Here is an 18,137-nt window from a genome sequence, read left to right on the forward strand (position 1 = left end):
TGAATCTAGAGGCTCTGTGGACAGAGCCTCTAGTCCACAGAGCCTAGAGCACATATGTCAAGTCAGAGCCCAGAGTCAAGGCCCTGGGATGATGATTTTTATTAGAACCCTGAACCGGCATGATGATTTATTAAAAAAAAAAACTGAACTGAAAAATCATCCTTGTTCGATCCTCCTCGCACGCACTTCTCGATCCGTTGTCAGAACCACTGGCACCGTATTGTAGACCACTGCACTAGACTATATGCGTCAAGTCCGGCCCTCGGCTTGTAGCTACATTTTTTATTTGGCCCTCCGTCCATTTGACTTTGACACCCCTGGCCTAGAGGCTCTGTGGACTAGAGGCTCTAGGCTGTGAGTTGGTGGATTTTTGAACACTGATGCAGTGGATGCATAAAAGGAAGCAACAACACTGAGGGTAGAAGTTTATTTGAATGAGCAATTAAGCAATGTAACATTCATCTACATGGGGCAAAAGAAAGAAAATATGCTAATATGCAAATACATACACAGTTATTGAAATTATTATTTTTTCAGTCACTGAAATAAAAAAAAAACTGATTTACACCTCTAGGTGGCTGCGCAGAGTGGAATAACAGTTACAGTAAATAAATGTAAAAAATAATGTACAACATAATATATATATATTAATTAATATTTCAAAATAAATAATACAAAAAAAAGGTTTTTAAAGAGAACTTGATATTCATTGTGAAAGAAGCTTAGTAACGCACTGCACCCGTAATAGTAGTGTGTTTCTTCTCTCTCTAAAGGAACTACAGTACTGAGTTGGCAGAAAAAGGTGCATGGCTTTTGTATTCTTATGAATCACGTTTCCCCATACAATCCACTTTTTATGGATGACTGTATATATGTGTTGACAAGAGCAATCATTCCGTGATTAACGCCTTTGTAAATAAATTCAGTCGAAACTTAACAAAACCGTGTCTGTCAGAGCAAAAGCATGACAACGAAACAAGACAAGAGAGAAGTGATATCTGAAACTGGATCCCTGTACCGAAGTGATCTCTTGTGATCGTTAACCAGCTTATCATGCTCCATTAGTGAAGTCCTGTAAAAGTGGGACTGGACCGTCCCGGTCGCTTTTTCAGGCGGCGGCCATTTTGGTGTCTGGCCTGAGATGGGTGTGCAGGAAAGGACGGGGTGAGCTCAGCAGGAGGCAGTAGTCGTCAATTAGATGGATGAGATAATGTGGATGGTGTCGATCCATGGTTGGTAATGGAAAACGAGGGGAGCTCATGCAGACAGGCCAGAGGTAAGGAAGGTTAGGAAAGTCCTGGGGGAGGAGGGTTGGTTTCTGTCACACTTCACTCCTGCCATGACGGTTCTTTAGGTGGGACAGAGAACTGAAAGGGAAGATAAATCGAATTAAAACGCTCAGTGATCTTGAGAAGTGGGACAAAATGGGCTTAAATTTTTCACATTTTTTTTTAAATTATTCCTCAAGTTAATATATACAAATATGACAAATAATGTTTTGGAAATGTAAAGATGCTAAGGTGCAGGCTCCCAGGTGCAACATTTTTTTTGAAAATTAAATTTTTAATGGACCTGACCCAGAACTCTCTCAACACCATCTGACAAAAATAAATGTGAAATTATTTTTTAATGACCCTATTAGTGATATTTCTACTCAGTTTTACAGAAAAATGCTTCTCAAGAAACAAAAGGAAATATTATTTAAAACAAAAAACAACATAAAGTCCATCTGAACGAGTTGACACAGAACTGAAGGTGACAAACTAGTGAGTGAAAAGAAATACTTGATACATGTGAAGTATTACCATTTATGTAAAATACATAAAAGTGAATTAACTGCACATTTAAGTGAGATTTGTCAACACTATCACAGAAAGAGTAACTGTCAGTTAAAAACTCAAGCTACCTCAATTTCTATGGTGTTATTCTGAAGGAGGTCATGTTGTAGCTCATCAGGTCCATGAAATCTTTACAGTTTACTGAAATTAAGCTTTGATCTCGCAAAATGTCATCAAAGTTTTGTAAATTGTCAGTTATGGTGTTGACACATCATGGTTGTGACGAACAGCTTAGGAATAAAACAGAAGAAAAAACTAAAGAATAACATAAGCTAACCAGAGTTGCTTAGCTTTCTAAGCAAAGGAAGAGGAAGGAAGAGGTCATGGGGTCCTCAGAAGTTCTGATGCCCTCCAATAATGCCTGAATTTTTTATTTTTTTATTTTTTTACATTCCTTTTAAATCTGACAGTGTTGACAAAAACTTGGGACAAATTTCAATTGAGCTGGAAAATATATACAAATAACTTTTAATTCAATTTATTGATACTTTTATAATTATTTTACCTTTTAATATGTAGTCAGTCAGCAGTGTAGGCACCTTCTCACTGTCTTCCTTCATGGCATAGAGGACTGTTTGGAGAAAAGGTTCACACTAATTTCACATGTCGAACCTTGCGACTGAATCCTCACGTTGGGTCTCATGCGGATTCTTACTTTTTGTGAGCATCTGCAGGTCGTCAACAGATGGAGGGGTGGTTCTCTTCTCGTATGGAATCACAGTGTTCAGATACTGAAACAAAGAAAAGCTACAGAGTGTTTACCAAGAAAGAGAAGTGACGAAAGTAGCTTGCTGTCACCGACGTGTACCTCTGAATTCAAACACGCAGAACAAGAGATTCTTCATATTGCATTTGTTTGCTGCGTGACGAAGCTTTAGTGTATCATTTCTGATGAATACAGAGTTGATTTTCGTGGAGGATGAACTTAACAGCTGTTTGTTAGGCGTCAGCCATTTGGAACCACTTTAATAGCTGCAAAAGCCACCACCCCTTAAAGTCTGCCACCTTAAAACAGCTACAGTCAAAATATCACATTTCACCGTGTCGTATTTTAAGTTCAAACTGTGCTCTGAATTTAGCCAAGATAAAATATTAACAACTATTACATTGTGTTTTCACAGTAATGAGGAGGAACAGAACTGATACACTCAAAGCTTGTGAAAAACTGAGGAGGATTCAGATAGAGTGTTGGTGGATGATGATGTTGTGGACAGGAAGGATCTCCAGTAGCAGTCAGTCTTGCAAAACACTGTAGCAGATCTACAACAGTAGCAGAACTTATTTAGGTACCTTTTAAGCCTCGGGCGGTTAACTTCTATTACATCTATCACAAAAAAATACAAGTAGAAAAAAAAAAGTATCACCAGAAAACCAAACGAAGAATGTTGCACGGCACAAGTTTTCCACATAGACAACTGGTGCCGGCTAAACTTTCAGCTAAACTTTCTATTCAGCTAAACAATGTAAAAAATTCAATTATCATTAGTTAAGAGAGCTAACACGATGAGTCAGCACATTACCTGCTTCTCATTTCCTGTGCTTCCAAATGTCTGCCTGATGCCCGTCTGCAGGATGTTGGAGAGGCCCTCCATGCTGAAGCGCTACGGGTCACAACCAACCACACACACACACACACACACACACAATGAGGGACTGTCAAAAGTATGTTTTCTTTGCCAAACTGCTGATATCTGTATATCATTACTATAAGTTCTCTTTATTTCTTATAAACAGCACATATACAGTATTAAGTAGCTCAAAGTGGAACTACGGACACAGTTTTCATTTATTTGCTCAACATTAGCACAGATTCAGGTATCTGCTCTCTCAGATAAAACCACCATTTGTGCTTTGCATGTAGGGAAAATCCATTAGGCCCGTGTTATTGAGCAGGAGCAGAGCGAGCTGAACGGGGTTCTTCCTGACATAGATGTTCCTGTAAGATCATTTATAGTGTGTAATGGATCTGACATCCATTAGTGGAAGAGCCGGAGAAAGAAAGAGGAAGATCAACCAGATTCCAAGATGTCATTTTCTGTAATTACCTTAAAGGCATAATCATAACAGTTTTAATAACATTTATAAAAAAATAAAAATAAATAAATAAATAAAATATATATATATATATATATATATATATATATATATATATATATATATATATATATATTTTTTTTTTTCCCCCTCCAGGGGGTCTTTTTGTGGGCTCTAGTGTCCCTTATATGACAGTGGGCTGACAGGAAAGGGGCAAGGACAGGGGGGAAGACATGCGGAAAATGTCTGCCGGGTCCGGGAATCGAACCTGCGACGGCCGCGTCGAGGACTCAAGGCCTCCAAATGTGGATCGTGCTATCCCCTACGCCACCACAGCACGCCCTATATATTTTTAACATATTTTTTAAACTGTTACTGTGGTTTGAAAGCATGGCAGGAACCAATCAGAGCCAGGAGGAGGGTCTTAGTGCTGTCAATCACCTTTCATGTGGCACAGCTCATCCTCTCCCATCCCTTGACATGAAGGCTCCGGTTAGTTAGCATAGCAACAGATGACTACGGATAAACTGTAAGTTGTTTGTCCGCCATTAGCACATTTAGCAGCGAGTACATGAGACTGATTGACGATTGCTAAGACTTTCCTCCTGGCTCTGATTGGTTGATTTTGGGCGGAGTGGTGCATTTCTTCAGGCTACCATAGTAGCTCAGAAAGAAGGTGGATCTTCCACAAACTCTCTGTCTCATACTGTCATGACATGGTGACAGCTTTAGCAAAAATGTTAAAATCATATTTTCTTTTATAAAAGTTGCATACTGTACCTCTAAGTCCACATCTCATTTGTTTTCATTCACAGTGACCTGAAAATCATCCTAATTAGCAGAAGCAAAGGCTTGACAACATCAGTTTGTATGAAATGAATCTATATAATGAGTTTCACTCATAAATGAACATGAACAAGTACGGACCCATTTGTTTTTTTGTTTTTTTAATGGGTCTGGAACATATAGATCCTAACAGACTAGTGGAAATAATTCCGTGTACTCACCTTGACCGGCATGGTGCCGGTCTTCTGGCCAGATGAGGCGGTGTTGCCCCCATTGGAGGGCACCGCCCCGCCCCCCTGCAGGCTGAGCGCCTTGTCCCGCCGTTTGCGCTTGCTGCTGTCCCGCTGCTCCTTCTGCCTGTTCTGCACCTCCATCAGAGCTGTGATGAACGTGTTCTTCACCTCCTTCTCGAACTCCAGCTCGTCCCGCCGGGCCAGCTGGTTGACCAGTTCCTCTGAGTACTCCCGGATGGCGGCCTCCACCCTGTGCAGCAGCTCGATCAGCGCTGAGCTGGGCATGCAGCTGAGGCCTGCAGGACGGGAAACGAGGCGGTGAGAGCGTGCCAGGAGAAAAGCAATAACACGACCACAACCAAACTCTTCGGGCAACACAGAAAATGCTGAAGCTGTTAAAAAAAAAAAAAAACTGTCCTAAATTTGCTGGGAGGGGTTATTATTTGCATAAAGTAATCCAGTAGATGAAACACCAAGAGGAAAAAAGTCAGAGCTAGATTTTACAAGAATTGAAAAAAACACAACATCTTCACCATGCTTAGTCTTCAAAACAAGTTACAAAAATCCTCCTGTAATCCAAACTGAAGACAGCACAGGTCTCCACTTCTGCAAAACACACCAGTCTCTCCTGCTGCAAAGCATCTACACAACCTGGGTTTCCCAGTCTCGTACTTCAACGCCATCAAATAAACTTAGCAAATAAACAGAATGTGTAACAGTGTAGATGTTGAACACGGGCTTAATGAAAGTCTGGAGCAATAAACTGTTTATTTCCATTTATTTATGACCATTGCAAATTCATGGCAGCCATATTGGGGTTTTGTTGTCTTCAATAAAAGAGCTACACTTTGAGTATTTTAAATATTTTCTATCTGACTTGGATCTGAGAAATGTCCACTTTAGATGGAACAATGTATTACTGTGTTATATGACTATAAACATGGCTATGAGTTAAAATGCTTCACTTTAAGGCAACAGATAATGCTATTAGAATATAAACAGTCCTAAAAAAGAAACTTCTTTTAATACAAAGATCCATTTTCTTATTTGTGCAGCTACAAGAATAACCGTGTTTATAATTTTATGTAATCTGTTAGTTAGGGATAGGGTTAAACATGTGTTATGCGTACATGTTGGGTTTTAGACTTTTCCATTTTTGTCTCATCTTTATTAAATAAATAACAAATATATAATGGGTGACTTTGTACATTTGATTTTATATAATGTGATAAAGACCATATTGCCTACAGACTAAAACCTTTCACCATGAGGGAAGTCCGTCACTCTGACAACATGAGGAAGCCCAAAGTGTAAGAAAACCTAATAAATCTTTAAATCGACGTCGCCCAAATTCACAATCAGGAACTCTTTTTCTCCTCTACCTTCATAGGAGCAGTTGTTGTTGGAGGCCTGGGACAGCTGCCTGATCTCCTCCAGCAGGGAGGGGTTGGTCCTGGAGGAGCACAGGCTGCTCTCTTCCTCATCCTCCTCCTCGGTTTCACCAGGGTCTGGAGAGTTCTCCATCATCTCCACGATCTCCTCAATGACCTGAGACAGAGAGAGAGAGAGAGAGAGAGATTCGCCAAAACACTCAACGCTATTTTCACTGGAGATGATGAAGAGTTTGTCGCAGAGGAGTTTATTGGTCAACCAATTTGCACTCTTGCTTCCTGGATAAGATATATGACAATATTTATTTGTGAATCGATTTTATCGTGATTTAATCTACTTTCAGTAGATTTCTAACACCCACCCTGGCTTCCTCTCTGTCCGTGCACTAATAACTTTTCCATTTTCCTACAGAAGTAGCTGATCGGAGGTGCAGTGTGCTTTTGATCAGTGCTGGATTTCTGCTTGACACAGCAGCTCCTTCAGCAAACCGATGGTTTCACAGTTCAGGCTCCAAGAGAATCAAAACAGTCTATGCGAGTTCACGAGCCCGGAACGCCGCTGCAGTTGAGAACATCTGATAAATTCACAGGATTTTTGCTCATTTTAACCTAACGTCATTTCTGCATCTTCGCTCTGACCGCATTAGTTTGCATAAACAACAAGCAAATTCAGGAAAAAGCTCAAATAAAACAAGTTCTTAGGAGGAATGGCTACATCACATTTTAAAGTGGCAGCCTCCTCGTTTTCTTCATGTCATACACAAACCTGATCTGCTGTAATCAGAGGCTCTTCGTTCAGGCAGTTGGCGTTCTCGTTCTTCTCATTCATTTCCTCCTCCTCTTTTTCATGGATCTGAAGATCAGGAGAAAAAATCTTTTCAAAAATATTAAATGGCTTCATGACTTCATGATCCTAATATCAGTCAGGTAGTCAACCCGTCTTTAAGACTTTTAAGACCGGGCAGAATAGTGATGTGTCATGGAAATCCTTGCATTCATTAATTTATGCATTTATTGTTCACCAATAAGGATAACGGTTGAGTCCAAAATGTGTCTTAATGTCTGCAAAACAGAATGAGACTATGAGAGATGTTAACACATAACATGGGCTCAATGCATTCCCACTGTACTGCCACTGACCAGTAAAATTAAAAACACGTTCACAAGTAAAACTCAAGAAGAGGTTGGAATGCTGCATACTGACAGGACAAAACAAGACATATGTTGTCTTGTTTTGTATATATATGTATAGATGGAAATAAATTTGTTTATTTTGGGCTCGTATCGACTCTTTAGGAAATTGATTAAAATACTGGTGCTTTTTTTCCCCCAGAACTTTTGCAATATCTGACCAGATCTATACTGTAAGTTAAATCGACCTAAAGTCAAGAAATGAAAGAAAGAAACATGAATAAAGACTCAAGTAAAAGGCAGAGTTTTTCAGAGAACGCTGTACCTCGTGGTCAGACAGGTTGCCGTTGAGTCCCTCGGCGTTGGGGCCGTCCCAGGTGGAGATGTAGTTGTCGGTTAGAGCGTCCCACACACTGCGATGAGAGACACACAAACACTCGATTATTATTTGGTTGAGATGTGTCCTTAGCTGAGATTGAAATAAAGTTTCTCACATCATTGTGCGGCGCGGCGACTGACAGAGGAGGCGAACAATAGCACTGAGAGAGTCTTGGACTTTTCAGTGTTTTTTTGTTTTTTTCCTGCTCTGCTTACAGACGGTGGTGCGGCCCTGCTGCCCTGCTCCCACTGGCACACGGAGCACAGAGGAGTCCTTTCAGCTCGGCACATTACCTCACCGCTCATGCCCTCCTGCCGAGGCTGCAGGCTGCAACTCAAACGTTCAACATTCAACAACATTCTCTGTTTGTTTTTTGTTTTTTTTATTATTCATGTACCTGTGATGTTGTGGTTGTCGTGGGCCATTTTGGTCAGCTGAGGTTGTAAATATGCTGCATAGTCAAACTTTGACTTCACTTCTGCACTTTTCTGGAGGTTTGTTCCAGATTAGAGGAGCAATCTTGGGGAGGCTCTTGAACCAGAAGGCATGAGTGGCGTGGAAGGTTAATGCAACGATATATTTTGGTGCTTAGGCATTCAGTGGTTTACAGACAGACAGATCTTGTTGGGACCTTAAATGTCAGACAGAAAGCCTCCAGTTTGTCCTAAATGCTGCTGTGAGAGGTTGGATGACGGCAGGATTATAGCTCCATGTTACAAAGCTGTGCTGCTGTGTTTGTGGGCTAGTTGCCACTCAACAGCAACCATTTGGTTTAACCCTCCGCTCTCCATCAGCTTGTTGGTTTGCTATAACTCGTACCAGGTAGCGACTACGGGAATTAAGTCAGAAAATACCAGAATGGGTCCTGAGCCAAACTGCAGATTAATGTACAGGACCTCTGCTGGTTTGTGTACTTGCCGGGTTTCTGTTGAATCAGACGAAGTGGAAATGTTTCTCCTATGTCATACGATCCTGTCAGCGTTCGGAACATCAATACTGCCTCACTTTCTATTAATAAATGCTTGTAGGTTGTGTATAAGTAGCACTGATGGGACTAAATAACAGGTGATGGGGAATACTTGATGCCATGATTTACTCTAGATGCCATGAAAAGCATAAAATCAGGAGTTTGTTCATTTGTCTGGCCACCACATCTGATGCGGTATATGCCAGGTTTTCACACACGGACCTCTTTAGTTGAACATTGCTTGGAATCGTGCTTTTCTTTCTTTAAACTCTCCTATTACAGCCCTGGGCCTTCGGGGCTGGACTGCAGGTGTTGCTTTTGTCTTTCTGTGTGCTCCTCCCCATTGGCAGGTGCTTCTGATCCATTGATTTGGAGCACAGAGTATTTGAACCTGGCTGTCTCCACCTTCTGGGTCGCCTTCGGCGTCCTCTCTGCTCTTGACGCTTGTGGTGCTCTGATGCCAGGCCTCAGCTCCCCTCGTTTTGCACATTTGAGTTTGTCTTTGTTTTTGCACTTCAGTACTTCCATATGCACTCTCAAAACACGTCCAAGCATTTGCATTATACCACAGATACTGACATCCGCAATCCATTGTTGTTTTTGTTAATAAACATTCCTTTTTATGCACCTTAACCACTGCATGGTCTTCCGTTTTGTTGCGACTTTGAGCCAGTCGTAACACTTCTCACATCAAAATCGGGTTATATTTAGAACAATCAGGCTCCACGAAGAGCAGCGGCGTCTGCGTCCACGCCTCAGAGCTCGCTCACTCAAAGCAGGAGGGTCTGGCAGTCAGCTGGTGGAGAGGCCACAACTGAAGCAGAGCCAAAGTTAACTGAGGCGCAGGCAAATTCACACTGAATAATACATGCAGCTCAACAAGGTGGCGGAGAGAATCGGGTTCTGACTGACGGACTGTTTTGGTACATTGTGGCCTTCGCGAGGAATCCTTTGATCTTTTGTTCCGGTTTTGGTGCAGAGACACTATTTTGGTCTCAGTACCACTGAGTGGTCCGAAGTGAATGGTTACAAAATGCTTGTGTTGCTAAGCAGAAAAGGAAATGAATGGACGTCCTCTGTATGAGTGCTGTCACCTCAAGGAGGTTTTTTTTGTAATGTTTTAGTATATCAGTATGTTTTTCAGTATTTGCTTAAAGCTCATTTTTTTAGTAAATGAGTGTATTTGGCTGTAGAACAAATTCTGATATGCTGCAAAAACAATAAGATTAAACAAATGTGGGAAAAATGTCTTATAAGTTACGTAAAACCAAGATAAGAACCAGATCCACTGACAGATCTACATCTGTCAGTGGATCTAGTGCTTCTTCATAAATATTAAGGAATTATTAACATACAAGTCCCTATATTTTGCTTAAATGTTTCAAGTTCGCTTTGCCTTATTTGAAATGCACTAAGATATTTTCACTAGAAAGTAGAACCAGAATACTTGGTAAGATTTTGTGTTTTTTTGGGGTGCACTTGTTAGTTGTTAGTTAGTAATAGTTGGTTCCAATTTGGCCCCTTACAGATTTCCCTGTATTGTGAGATTAGATGTGTTGCAATCTATACATATTAATTATAATACTGTTAATTATAAAAATAGCAAATATGTCTTCATTTAAAACCAATTACACTGACAACTATAAGAATGTGTAGATTGAAGCCTTTTCCCCTTTAATGATAAAGAAAACTGATAAAAGTATATCAAATACATGAAGTCAGTAATGTTTTCACATACTTGAGTATGTTCAGTCAGACTAGCCATCAGTGTATTTCAAGCATTTTTCAACATCACATAAAATCTGTTATTTTGGAACAGCAGAGAACCAAATTGTATATTATTGTTAGAGTTTTACCCAAATGTTATATCAAAAATCTAAATAGATTTATCAGTCAACAGAGAACATTTCTACCATTTTTGTTCTTCCGTACAAAGCATAAACTAACAATACAGTCGATGTGGGTATATATTAGGTGACGTGTTTTGAAGCAGGGAGTTTCTTATCATACTCAAATTTGAACTTCAACAGAGAACACTGGTCATCTTTGTGTGACTTTGAATCTCCATGGAAACATTTTGCCATACAGTTACTCAATGTTTCATACATTCTGTCTGATTTGATATTTATTTCTGCTTTACTCTGACTCTACATCTTATAATCTGTTTCCAAATGAAACATTTCCAAATGTACTGTTAATCTCCAGCTAAGCTGTTGCCTTCAGGAAGCTTGATCTGCTCTATCTGCACTGTGGTGGTGAGCTGTTTTCAAAAGTCAGATGGCTACAGGGATCCAAACGGATCCCTGTTACAAAATGTTTGCTAATTCACCCCGTTGGATGTTTTATGATTTTTATTGCTTTTACAAATCAGTTATCAATAAAATTGTGTTGATTTGGCCAAACAGAAGTGACAAAAAAATTAAAAAAAAAAAAACAAACAACAACTTTGTGTTAAAGGGAAAACTGAGTTCTACAAAATAATGACAAACAAAAATATGAAACATAAAATAAGTTATTGTATAAATATCCAACCCCTTTAAAGTTTAAAGTTCAACCCCTTTAATTCAACAGAGATCCGGCCGTTTGGTGCTCGCACAAAGATGTAAATCACCTGAGTGCTGTGAGTGTGTCTCCAGTGATTGTACTATAAAGACACCTGCATTTGCTGGGACCGTTCACTGGTTAACCAGGATTCCTGGCTCCTGTACCAGCATGAAGACTCCAAGTAAATCAGAGGGGATGTTAATGAAAAGTATAGGTCAGGAGATGGACACAAAAACCTCTAATGTACTGAACATCATTTGGAGTTCAGTTAAATCGTCATCAAGAAGGAACGTGACCGCCCTCACAACCTGAGACCGAGAAAGAAGAAGACCGGAGTCTGGATTTTCTCTTCATATGGAGAAAATCCATATGAAGTCTCTACTGGAGTTTGTCAAAAGGCATGTGGGAGACACGTGGCTAAGAGGAAGGAAGTTCTTTGGTCTGGTGAGACCAAAATGGAGATTTTTTTGTTTTTGTTTTACCACCATGTTTGACGGATAAATATGGTAGAAGGTAAAAATAAATGCAGCAAAATATATAGACATGCTGGAGGACAATTTGTTTCCATCTGGCAGAGAACAATTCAGCTTCAGAAAACATTTACTTTCCATCAGGACAACGACCCCAAGTGTCCGCAGTTGAAGCTACACAGAGATGCTCTCAAGACAACAAGGTGGAAGATCTGGAGTGCCCAGTAGACATAGACATATGTCCCATAGACAGTTTGATTCTGGACTTGAGAAGGACCATTTACAGTTGAAGGCAGTGTCTCTGGAGACACTATAAATGATTTGGTGCTTACCAGGTTCACAGGTGATCTGAATCTGAAAGGAAGTGAACAAAAACAAACCAGAGATTCCAAACTGTCCTTATTGTTTGAAACCAAAGTCTGAACTCGGAAACACTGACGACACCCTTCTCCACCGGGTTTGACAGCTTTTACAGCAAGATATGAACGTTTAAATTAGGTCAATAATTCTTGAATATTGATTAGAAAAAATATTTGTTCCACTGGCAGATTTTTTTCACTCATTACTGTGCAAAATGTCTTCGAGGAACTACTAGTTTTTATCTATCTTCAAACGAAAAATAGTGACTTAAACATATATTTTGCTAAAAAGTTACTTAGGAGTTAGTTTTGTCAAATTTCACGTGTACTAAGTTGTTTGCACTGGTAATTGGACACGAAACATTTGGTAAGACTTTCTGTAATTGCTGTGTGAACACTGGTAATCCCTTATTATGCAATAACAGACCAACACTAAAAGCCCTGGAGAAATGCCAGAAAGTGCTCCATCAGCCAGAGGTTTCATGGCGGTAACTCACTCTTCATCCTGCAGCCGTTCCTCATCCTCCTGGCTGTGGGTCTGGTTCCGAATCGGTGCCAGGCCTTCGGTTTTGGTGTTGTAGTTGTGGAAGCAGACGTTGAGTTTCTCATCAAACTCGTTGACCAGGTCCTCCATCGACTTGAAGCTCATCATCTCAGAGAAGTTCTCCAGCTCAGAGAAGTCCTCGCGGGTGATGGAGGCCAGAGGGACGGTGGTGGTTGTGGTGATGCTGGAGTAGGAAGAGTGGTCCTGCTCGTCCATGCGGCAGGGCCGCAGGTCCTCGAACTCCTCATCCAAGCACACAAGAGGGGCTTCCATGGTGTCCCCTGGCAGGTTGAGGTCTTGTCCTTACAACAAACAGAAGTAAAATCAAATTTAATGGACTGAGTTTGACTCGGTCCATTTTGGTTTGAAAAAACAGACACCTGAATTTTGAGTTTCAATCATTAAAGGGGAAATGTTATGCCTTGCACATAATATATAGGGTCCCTTTATAGCATAATCAACTAACTGCATTCAGTTGTTACAAAAATCATGTATCTATCATATATGACTTATGAGAAATTTAACTACCTAATTTAACGACTTGCAATTGGGTCTCTGTCTCTTTAAAAACTCCTGTTCTTTCTGAAACTCCACCTACAGGAAGTCATCACAACATGACTCCTTTATTGACCCTTTAATAATGTTTTTTTATCTGTGTTGCACTGAGAAGTAGCTCGTAGAAAGAGCTCAGCAGAGGAGCAGCTCCACCAGGTGTTTGCTATTTACTGATAGCTAGTCTGAAGGAGCTGGGTGGGGGTAAGATGGCTGCACCCATCCCACTTGGAAGCTGGGAAAGAGCAGCGCCAAGGAGGAACTGTGTCTGAAGGCAGCGCTTGGGTCCAGCCAGGCTGAATGGTTGCCATGGGAGATTGTTAGAGAAAAGGGTTTCTCACACAAGCATGAACGAATAAAGGCAACACTCCAGGCATGCGTTTGAGAATCACAATAAGAACATGATGTATAGCTCAAAAAAGTCAACTTTACATAGTACTGTGCCTTTAAGGAGTCTTTAGCACAAAGAGAAGATCAATCAGAGCTTAGCAGTCTCTCGGGATATTTGTTGGCCCTATACCGTCTTCTAAATCATGTCTGCTCCACCTCATCTGGACTGGCACCATGATGTCTAGACAAAGGATGGATGAAGGTAGGTGTGCCAGAAGGGGACCAGGTCCCACAGGGAACCCAACCAGTTGGCTTTACTGGTGAACAGCTAATTACGAACCCCTACTGGGACTGAGCTGATGAGGTGTCAAAGATTCTGGGGCGTGAAATTAAATGGAGAAGTTCACCATAAATTACAGCCAGGCTCTCATTGTGCTGCCCTAATTGTTATCGATAATACAGTGATTATTAGGTAGTTTTAAAACAAGATTTAGACTTTTTTTTTCTAGCTTTACTGGAGGAAAACATTATTTTTATAAGTGAGCATCCAATCCTAAATAAATAAAACGATTAGGGAGTGACAGCTGAGGCCCTCAAAAAACAAGAACATTTTAAACCTTTTCAGTCCATCTGAAGTGCAGTCGAACTTTGTGCATCGGTCCGGCTCTTTGACGCAGCGCCATTACAGTGCACAGGCCTAAATTTCGTCTTTTGTGCTTTGCTGGACCGTGGCCTGGTCTAAATGTGTGAACACAGGCCAGTCCATTTAAAAACAAGCTTGTGCAAGCCTCTTCTTCCTCATCATCCCACTCAGCAAAGTGCTGCTCCGTCTGCAGCCGGAGATCGTCTTTCACTGTCTGTCTGTCTCTGTCTCCATGCCGTCCGGCTGGCTTGTTCGTGTTTGTTTAAAAAATGTCTTTCACATCTGGTGTTTCAAAAATTTCAGCTCAGACAGTTCAGCTGTGAGGTTGCCCTGAGATGTCTCCGTAGTTATGCTACTGTGGGCCTACGCTGCTGGAGGACAAACTGAACACTTTTGCTCATTTCTTCTTCTACTATTCTCCGGTTTACGTTATTTGTTGTTATTTCAACTCTTAGGTTTTCTCGATGCAGTCTACTGGGTTTGCCTTGATGAAAACTTTTCAAACCAATTTGATTAACAAACTGAGCTTAACACACTGATAGCTAGGATCAGTTGGAATGTGTCTATCATTGGACTGAAATGACTCTTGTTTGTAAAGTGTCTTGAGATGATGTTTTATGAATTGGCACTATATAAATAAACCGACTGGAATTGAATTAAATCAGGCCTGATTTGTTTACTGCCTGTCAGTAGAACCAATTAGGAAACTGTGTTTAGCTAAATAAGGAAAACAAACTTGAAAATTGGTAGTTGGTTCTTTTTATGTCCGAGAGACCCATTATAGGAGATACAAAGGCCTTTTCAAAATGTCGTATGGATAAAATAAAATAAAAATCACTTGTCAAAAGCCTTTTCAGGCCTTGCTCGGTCAGACATTAAAACCCACCAACATTACATCACCACCATTGTATTTTTTTAAAGGGAGCAGTTCCAGAGGTTTTCGTGTCACCCTTTTCTTGGAAGGAGCCTTTTGGAGTGTGTGAAGCTCTCAGGTGTGTCTTCCTGCCTCACAAGCCTGCAGGTGTGGAGACCAGGGCGTCTGGTTTCACTTCACAGTTTTATCTGGACATGAGATTTAATCTAAACGCTGTGATTTCAATGAAGAGCAGAGAGAATGACAGAACTGACCTTTTAAAAGAGCATAATATGAACTTCCCGTTCATATTTAATACCAGCGAGTTGTCTCTCTTATTGGTCTAAACGCTGTTATTTCTGTTGAGGTTATCATTCTCAGGACGGAGGCAGAAATTACAGAGAAGCATGGGTTTAGCTAATCGGAGGCAGGAGAAGATGAGGCAGTGGGGGAGGGAAAGAGGAACAGTGAGGAGAGGAGAGGAGGGGGAGATGGAGGAAACCATGGTTACAAGATAATGATGACGGCAGAAAGGATGCACACAGAGGTCAGGGCTGGACGGACGGACGGCAGGGTGGTGGGACGTAATAGAGTGAAAACACTGATTACCTGCAGTCAGATGAGCCGGCGATTCTTCTGGCTTTGTGTGTGTGTGAGATCCTCTGAGGCCAGGAAGATCTGTTGTTCTGACAAAACGAAAACCCGATGATGAGAAGCAGCAGTTACATTCATTCCAGTGTGGGAAAAACAAAAAACACCCCTCAGAGACAAACGACAGCGGCGTGGAGAGGCTGGATCTGTGCTCCTTCCCTCACCCGTTAGCCCACAGCCGCCTTGATCCGTCCTCCCACTGCGCGCTGTTTTCCAATCAATAGGCAGCCAGCACCGCTCCAACAGAGCCTGCGCACTGCTGGGCCTCTGATGACATCAGCTCCCCCCACCCCAAACCCAACCCAACCATCTCTCCCTCCCTCCCTGCTTCCATGCTTTCTCTCCTCCTCTCTTTGTTCCTGCCTCCTCCCTGCTTCAGTCTATCCCTCATTTTCATGAACGGAGAAAAGGTGGGGTGGGGTGGGGGGAGCGACGCACTTGAGGGAAACAACGTTAGCAGCATATTGTTTTTCCATCACCTGGCATTTAGAGGGACCGGCTCTTCCTTTGTTGTGTATTCTGAAAAGCACGCGATGAGACGGCGACGATGAAGAAATTGCAAACTGAGAAATCTCCTGCGCTCAAGATGACTTTAATACCTTTAATTTCCCAGGGTTGTGAAGACCTTTTTTATATGCAAGTCTCTTATTAATAAACAACTAAATACGATAGCAGGAGTCATTATTCAAATACACTGGAGAATTATAAAAGGAATAATGAAAGAAGATTCTTTCTCCCATAAAACACTTTACAGTAAAGCTCCATCACACATCAGAGATCTGATTGGTCCATATGTACCTGACAGTACTTCAGCACCAGACTGCAGGTTCAGTGCTGGTTCGTTAGTTATCAGCTCCCAGTTTGAGTCCAGGAGGCAGACACCCTGTCTGCTTTTAAGGCTTAACATTTTCATTTTTGATGAAGCTTATAGTTAATGACTTAGGTTATCCTGAGGCGTCTTGATAGTTTTGATGCTGGAGGACATAATGACCACTTTCCATCAGTTTACTACATTCTCCTACTGCTCTCCAACTGGCACGATTTGCAGTTGGAGAATTAAGCTGTTAAGTTTATCTTCTGTTTTTGTTTTTGTTTTGTTTCTTTACCCAGAAGCTATATCTGTTCTGGTCTTTCTGTTAAACAGCAGCTGCGTTTCCATTAAGCATAAATGTGCACAAATTGGAATTACAAAATAAATCTGTTTAATGGAAACACAACTACTTCAAAAAAAAGCATACATTTTTATGATAAAAGGTTTTTGTGCTTGGACGAGGTGATTTTTAAAGTCATGTCAAAATTTGGATATTTAGCAAAATATCAACGGAAATGCTTCTTTATCATCACACGAGTCATGTGACCAACAACCAGCTGTTACTCCTGGCGGAAAAGACGACGACAACTACAGAAAGTGGTGGGAGGTCATCGGAGCTGCATGTGTTTTAGTGACTTATCGGGTGAACAAATTTATTCGTGTGTGATTTTAATTTCATTCCTTATTTAATGGAAACATCACAATTGCAAAAGTGTGAGGTTTTTTCTACATTAAAAGGTTATCAACAAAGTTTTGTGACTCATTTCTGTCTCACAGCTACCACTGAACTCATGTTCTCGTCCTATTGATGAAACACTCGTTTCTGTCTCTCTCCCAGCTCAGGTGTAACAGTTGAACTAACTTTGTGTGCTGATTAAAATCCTTGAGATTGTACTTCTGGCTTAAAGCTTATAAATTCAACTAGATCACTGTTTTTTGTTTCTGCTATGTCTGGCAGCAGATGGCCTCCCACACTAACTCAAGTGCAGTCAGCTGGCCGCTGCTGATGGTATCCACGACAGTGACCTGATGCAATCAGTCGAGTTGCTTTTGAAAGTGTTTTACTAATTGCTCAATAGCAAGGATTAAATTAGGATGAATTGACTTTGAAATGGACAATGTGTTGGGACTGAGTTGACAATAAAAGGACTCAGGGCCGTGCATAGACCATTGGAGGGGCAGGGGCTCAAATTTAAAAAAGGGGCACAACGAACAAACACACCATACAACAACCTACATCCTCTCTCTCTCTATCTATCTATCTATCTATCTATCTATCTATCTATCTATCTATCTATCTATCTATCTATCTATCTATCTATCTATATATATATATATATATATATATATATATATATATATATTATATATACAGAGAGAGATTTATATATATATAGATACCTACATATGTCTACATCTGCATATCTACATCTCTATATATATAGATGTATATATAGAGATAGATTGATATTATATGCAGATATATATATATATATATATATATATATATATATATATATATATATATATATATATATATATATATATATATTTATAAAAAGATTTATAGATACAGTAAGTTATATTATTGTTTATAAAACATAAGTTCTTTTTAAATACT

General features: G+C 40.5%; 1 protein-coding gene across 2 annotated transcripts; it reads right to left on the minus strand.

The window, feature by feature from the left end:
- Positions 1–412: 412 nt before the first annotated feature.
- Positions 413–15,983, minus strand: fez1 (fasciculation and elongation protein zeta 1 (zygin I)). Of its 2 annotated transcripts, XM_044141032.1 has the most exons (11): positions 15,870–15,951; positions 15,664–15,740; positions 12,630–12,978; positions 7,739–7,826; positions 7,049–7,135; positions 6,274–6,439; positions 4,880–5,187; positions 3,359–3,439; positions 2,494–2,569; positions 2,344–2,409; positions 413–1,367 (listed from the first exon to the last, which is right to left on the minus strand). In XM_044141032.1, the coding sequence occupies exons 3-11, from the start codon at positions 12,947–12,949 to the stop codon at positions 1,351–1,353; spliced, it is 1,209 nt and encodes a 402-aa protein (XP_043996967.1). In that variant the 5' UTR covers positions 12,950–12,978; positions 15,664–15,740; positions 15,870–15,951; the 3' UTR covers positions 413–1,350. The 2 variants fall into 2 exon arrangements, with proteins under 2 accessions (XP_043996967.1, XP_043996968.1); XM_044141033.1 differs by having other exon boundaries at positions 15,664–15,983.
- Between the last annotated feature and the right edge of the window lie 2,154 nt (positions 15,984–18,137).

This window comes from Gambusia affinis, linkage group LG15, assembly GCF_019740435.1.
Source record: "Gambusia affinis linkage group LG15, SWU_Gaff_1.0, whole genome shotgun sequence".
NCBI lineage: Eukaryota > Metazoa > Chordata > Actinopteri > Cyprinodontiformes > Poeciliidae > Gambusia > Gambusia affinis.

Excerpts from the sequence above, each read along its gene's own strand:
- fez1 (XM_044141033.1), bottom strand. The coding sequence starts at position 12,949 with ATGGAAGCCCCTCTTGTGTGCTTGGATGAGGAGTTCGAGGACCTGCGG. Across the intron at positions 2,570-3,358 it reads GCACAGGAAATGAGAAGCAG|TATCTGAACACTGTGATTCC; the intron begins GTAATGTGCTGA and ends TCTTTGTTTCAG. Across the intron at positions 2,410-2,493 it reads CCTGCAGATGCTCACAAAAA|TCCTCTATGCCATGAAGGAA; the intron begins GTAAGAATCCGC and ends TTCTCCAAACAG.